The 6559-nt window shown below is 47.4% G+C and overlaps 1 protein-coding gene across 1 annotated transcript in view; it reads left to right on the top strand.

The window, feature by feature from the left end:
* The window catches only part of T265_09247 (hypothetical protein), a gene marked incomplete at both ends in the record, with an annotated part of 4586 nt that extends 4257 nt beyond the window's left edge, over positions 1–329 (top strand). Inside the window, one exon of the mRNA XM_009175272.1 lies at positions 177–329. Coding sequence (XP_009173536.1) covers positions 177–329 — 153 coding nt within the window. The remainder of the gene's footprint in view (positions 1–176) is intronic.
* Positions 330–6559: the final 6230 nt, after the last annotated feature.

Genomic DNA, 6559 nt, shown 5'->3' with positions numbered 1-6559 from the left:
GCGAGGTTTCTGGTTCCTCCCGATTGTTTCACATCGGTCTGGCTAACCAAGGTACATGTGCGGTGGTCAGCGTCTGTTAATGTTGGTTCGGATTCACGTTTGTTGGGTCTTTGCAGTGCGGAAGCATCGGGTGTATGTGATGTGAACTGTTACTCCTGGCTTAATGAAACATCTAGACCTCACCGTATGTCAAGTTTCAAGACCGACCGGTCCCAAACGACATTCGGATTCCTTTTACCCAAGGTCACTCACACCGATTCCGGGATCTACGGGTGCAACGTGACAAACTGTGCAACTTGTGTTCCAACGTTCGGTTTCGTACCCCGTAGGTTCTACGTCATACCTGACCATTCCACTTTGGAGATGATACTGAACCCCAAGTTGTTGGCGGGGGAACAGATATTGGAAGACAGTTATCTCAGATGCAGCCACAAGGACGAACCATGCCTACTCACAGAAAAGCAAACGTATGTTTATTGTGCGTATCCAATAATGGACACGACTTATCCCAAGCCGATATTTCGTTTCTCCGTTCTTATGTGGAACATCGAAAAGAATGCTACTATGAGACAGAGTGCACAGGAATTGACACCACAGCGAATCAGAGCTCCATTCGGCGTTACGGTAAGAAAGATCTATTTGCTAACTGCACCTCCTTTGTTTGAATTGACCGGTCCGTTAGAAGTTAGATGTCATTTAATCTTTCCACCAGCTCCAACCATTCCTGAGGATGTGCTTGAGACATTTCCGGAACGTGAGATTTCCAAATCCCGAACGATCAGGGTAGAAGCGCGATTTAAGCCGTTCATTTTCAAACAAAGCATGGTATCCAGCTCACATGAGCTGCAAAATATACTGCGTGAGCAGCCGCTAAACTCAGTAACTGACGGAAGATCTTTTCAGGCTAGTGCTCCAAAATCACGTATTTTGGAAGGCAATTATCGGTTCAATTTTATAGCAAGGCTTGGTTCTCCGAAAGGCCTGTCGAAGATGTACTTGTACTCGTACAGAAGTGGAATGGTGAGGAGAGATGACTGTCGACAAGACGGATTGTACGAGGTCCCACGAATGAAGGCCCCTGCGGCCATCATGGAGACCAACGAGTATCAAGAAGCACATGGATACTTTATCGCCAGATCGAAGATTGTTTGCTCATTCTTTCCCAAACACGTTGCATTGATGTTAGTTGTGTTTAACACGTATGATTATCGCAACAGCTTACCGATGGTGGAACACGCTTTCCAAAACTCATTAGTTGGCTCATTGGAGCAATGGATGAACGGATCTACGGACATGAATGAACGCAGTATAGGAGGCCCTCCAGCGTCACACTTTGCCTACCAGCTTATGCGTATCCGTGTTGGTTGGAGGGCGACCATTCAGGAAGGTGCTCCTATCGTCATGCTTGGTGCAGCATCAGTACGAAATCACGAGCTCGTGTGCTATTATGGGGAACAAGCGAGAGACATTGGAACAAAGCTCACTAGAGCCTCTAGTGGGTTCACCATTGTTAAGAAAGATGGAGCAACCACGTTCGAATTGGTCAAGCGTAAAGCGAGGCCTGAAGACTCAGGACATTATACCTGTAAGCTATCAAGACTGGCTGTTCTCCAGCGTCATCTAGTTGTTCTCCCTCGTGCTCTCCGTATCGGCATGTTCATTGACCGCGCTCTTCCTCAGGTGAACAGAACTCTTCGGGATAATTGGAAACAAATCTCCAACACAGTCCCATTCGTGTACACAGATCAAGAACTCTTCGTTCATTGCTCCCATTCGCTGACCGATCACTTTACCCAACATCCTGAAATTCGGTTTTATTCAGTTGTTCTACACGGAGATGACCAAAGTCCCAGTGAGATGGCAAGTAGGTTCGTTAAAAGACAAGCGATTCCTCATGAAGAACGTTCTTGGCAAACGGAGTCTTTCGCAATCAAAGTTACCAATTCCAGCGGCAGACTGAAAGCAACGTGTCAGTTTAGACAACCAGACCGAGAAATGGCTGATGACATCAACGTAGAGACAGTTCGGCTACGTTACAATTTGAGCAGGTTCATCAAACTTCGTCCAAAGCGCGTACCAATGATTGTGCAACATACGATTCTCACAAGTGATCTTGAAACAACACAGTTATTAAGATCTGCAAGTTCCAAAGCACCATCAGCCTCCGTGTTCAGAACCACGGTCAGTAAGAGCCCCATGAAGGAAGGGTCACTATCCATAGAGTACATGGTTGATATGGGAGACCCACTGGGAACCACCGGTGTCATTGCATTTTATGCATACTCAGAGGGATTGGTGCGAGATGTGTGCTCAAAGATGGCTGCATCCCCGATAAAAGAAAATGCTTCGAATAGCAGTGATACGCGGACTCGACCAGCACGATTCACCTGTATCGTGCAGCCCAGTCACATCGGATTGATGCTCTACGCAATACATACGTTGGATGTATTTCAAACAATAACCGAAGTTGAGGACCGTGTGGTTGCCACTGCGCTCCGCATTGTGAATGGATGGTACATGTCTGACGCTAGCACGGAAAGCAGACAAATCGAGATTCCAGCTCTTGCTGATGGTGTTTACTGGTTGCTTCGATTGCGCGTCGGATGGAGAGCATCAGTTCCAATAGGAGAACGTGTAGAAATGCTTGGCCGACTGGGTGCAACAGCGCGAAACCAAATCACTTGCTACTATGGTCACAAGGAGGCCGACCACTCCCTTCGTTCAGACAAACGATTCGAACTAACGCGATTTCCTCAAAACGGCACCTTTTTATTGAGCAAAAATAAAGTACAGTATGAAGACTCCGGAATGTTTAGGTGTGTGATAGACGATTGTGCGAATTGCCCTAAGTATGCAGGCATGGTAGAACGTCAACTTCTTGTCCTACCCGATCCATCGATTGTTCAGCTCGATCTGACCCAAACTGAGAATCCACTCGATGTTCCTTCAACTTGCGCGCGAGGTGCCAGTCCGATAGTTCCTCCAGGCAAGCCGTTCGGGCTTAACTGTACATTCCTTGTGTCAAAGGGTTCTGGACGAATATTGATCAGTGAAGTGCGTCATGGATTGGCTGAGCAAAACAACCATGAGTCTGTGGTGCTTGCTGGCACAGAACTGATGACGAGTGTGCTAAATTTGACGGATCACTTCGTGAAGTATCAACTGGCAAACGTCACACTACCTCTATCGGTGGAAACGGCAGCGTACTGGGCTGTCACTTGCGAGATCCATATGGCAGCTACAGAGGTTCCGAACGACCTCACTCCCGAAGTTCCCTCGCAAGTGATTTCGAAACAAAAACGAATAGAAGTGGGAACTTTGCGTCATCCGTCAATCATTACGTCTCTAATCAATACCAGTCAGCCGCAACTCACGCAACTGTTACAAGATGCTCCTGTGTTCGGCTCCGGTCAGGCACACGTTCCACAGACCCACAACTGGCGGATAGAGGAAGGACCAACTGATGTAAGCTTTGACAGCGACCTTGGATTTCCCGTCGGTTGGACTGTTGTGTGGTTAGTGTTTGAGGAAAATACCACATTGTATGTGGATCCCTGCTCAATCTCGAGGTTTGCAAACACCCACACACCATTGACGCATCGCACGCAAACACGTTGCCTTCTTCGTCCCGAACACCGTGCTCTGATGCTTGCCACAGTCAACATACCAGGAACAAATGTTACAAAGGAAATTTCTGAAAGCCAACTGAAACATTGGCTACTGAGAAACGTGTCGAAGTGGAATCGATCGAATAAATCGGCGGCTGGCAGTGCAAACTACTCCGTTTGTTTCTATGCAGATGTGCGGCTGGTTTCACTTCGGGTCGGATGGAAGGCGTTCGTTGACGTAGCTTCCCCAGTGCTGATGTATGGGCGCCTCGGTGGCCGTCAAGTCGAAGAGATCCAGTGTTACCATGGGAAGACTGTACTTGACCTCAGTTCACCTGCTGGCTTCCAGTTGAACGTGATCACCGAAGAAGACTACTTCACACTGAGTAAGACATCTACCAGCTACGCTGACACCGGTGTGTATAGTTGTCGATCTGAGAACGCATCCGTCACACTGTTGACTGTCGGGATGGGTGAGCGTCGGCTTATCGTGTTGCCTAACCAGTCCGCAGTTCAGTGTATCATGTCACTAGACCCAGAGGGGAAAGAGGATTTGAACGAAAGTAAACAGACAATTGATGGTATGGCTTTTCTCAAAACCGGTCAGGTGGGCTTTATTCACTGCGCTTTTGATGAGGTGCTGGAAAAAGCTCATCGGCCCTCACATCATGTCAGCTATCGGATGAATAACACGGAAAGCGGAGTGTTGATCGATTTGGCACAACCTGAATCGGTTTCCATTGCTATCGACCCGGCAAACACAAATTTCACCGTTCGGCGATATAAAGTGGTCGGCATCAGTGCAAAGGAATATACGGGACTACTGATTACCACATGTACCAGCGTGTTCTCAAACCTGACTGCTGAATTGGACATTTACTCACCCGATAGGTCAGTGGAGATCAACTGTAGCCGGACATTCACCATCCAGGAGCCGGCCAACGGCGAGTTGGAAATCAAAACAATTGCACAAAACTATGCTCATCAGCCTGTTCCCTTAGGTACTGAATTCATCTGTGCTGGTGGTTACGGTCTACCGCAGCTGACATATGAGTGGAAACAGCTGACACCTACTCTATACGGCCAGATTGGCGAAAACGAAGAGGATTATCCGAGCCTACTTCCTGGAGAACGAGGCGGATGGGGTGGGCCACAGAGCATTTTTCTTGATGCACCGGAAGGACCGCCAACAGTGACACGAGATGTGCTACGTGTCCCTGATCACCCGTCCTACAGAGGAATGAGTTACGCCTTCATTTGTTTCGGGAGCAACGAAGTTGACGGGATTCGATACACACTGAATAAGACAATCCACTTCACCGTTATGATTTGTCCGGCAAGAGGACGGGCTATGGATCTGGCAGTACTGGTAAGCAGTAGATTGCTCGGCATGTGCAAAATCGCATCTAATCCCGACAGTCGCGTGCAATTTTACGGCTACTTCTTCCAAGCCCTTGTTCGACAGGTGTTTCTTGGGCTTCCGTACGGAAAGACCCGTTTTAGTCTATTGCATGACGAAATATTCGAGAACATCACAGGTCCTTATCTCGACTCAGTTGCTTTTGATCATGGTCTGACACGCAGAGAACTTGTGCGTCGAATTTATTCGAGATCGGTGAGACCGACAACAATTCCCAGTGGATGTGGCTCCCCAAGGATACATCTTAGTAGAGTAATCCAAGCGCTCCACAGTTTGCGTCCGATAGGCTCGAATGCGAAACATGTCGCATGGCTGACTTTCGATCCCTCATCCGACGTGGTGTTATCAGAATCGGCCGAAGCCCAACTGAATGACCTGCAACATAAGGGGATGCAGATTATCCAGGCGATTGCGGATCCCGTTACATCTGCAAGTGCGGAATACAGGAAGAATTTGACAACCATCCTAAACCCTCGAAATTCCACTGATTTGTTACCCAATGTCGCAGCATTCACCGATTGTCGCAATTGTTTTCCTCGATTTGAAAACAGTGAACTCCGAATCCGTCGAGGTGAGCTGTTTGATGCGATATGTCAGGCAGCTGATGCACAACGCGTCAGCATCAGGCTCAAACCGAAACTGCTGCTATCCATTCCACACAGCCATCTATACAGTGGAACGAATCTGGGTATTACGTGTGTCGCCAAGTTGCCTGATATCTGGGATGAGGAGACAACAGTGGCAAGTATAACTGTATGCTCAACGGACCTGAATAGAACAAGTGCAATGAATAGAACCGAAACGAACATTCAAGTCTTGGTGAACGCATGTGCGAAAGTTCTGAAAACGAAAGAGACGGACGGGCAGGAGAGACCATCGGAGATCAGTGTTGCTGCATCCTACCGGTTGACTGAAGATGAGCCGAATCCCATATTGATGTGCTACCAAAGACAAGGCGAAAGCGCACCACACGTGAGTAGAAATGTTTTACTGAATTTATTCACCTAGCATATAAAACGTGAAGCTTTTCTAGTTGGTTGATATTTCGAGTTGGTGAGTAATCGTCCACCGGACATCTGAGCGCAGTGCGATGTTCACCTAGGCATTTCCAGCAGGCCATATTTTATGTTATTCAGGTGAAATCTCAGCTGATGCCGCAGTTTGGACTAATACTTGATATACATGTAAATAGTCAGGAATACTAACGTAGTTCTATAATCATGAATAATATTAGTTAATGCCCAAACCTGATTTGCTGCTACTGAATTTGTTTGAGTTACATCTCGGTTTGGGTAATTTGCCAGCGTTCGTGCTTCTTTTGGATGGCGTGGCAGTTAAGCAGCTGCCAGGGTCAAATAAGCAACCTCACACAGCGGAACACCGGTTCATATGAACGTTCTGAAGAGGAACAGGGACAGGAAAATTTGAGAAAATTACAATATTTAAACAATGAATGTTAAACTGCGATTTTTTCCGATAGTTCCCACAGTGCCCAGTTAGTGCCGATGTCTGAATCAAGTCACCTCAATGT

Source organism: Opisthorchis viverrini (assembly GCF_000715545.1).
Source record: "Opisthorchis viverrini unplaced genomic scaffold opera_v5_264, whole genome shotgun sequence".
In the NCBI taxonomy this organism is placed as follows: Eukaryota; Metazoa; Platyhelminthes; class Trematoda; order Opisthorchiida; family Opisthorchiidae; genus Opisthorchis; species Opisthorchis viverrini.
This window is presented reverse-complemented; position numbering and strand designations above follow the sequence as displayed.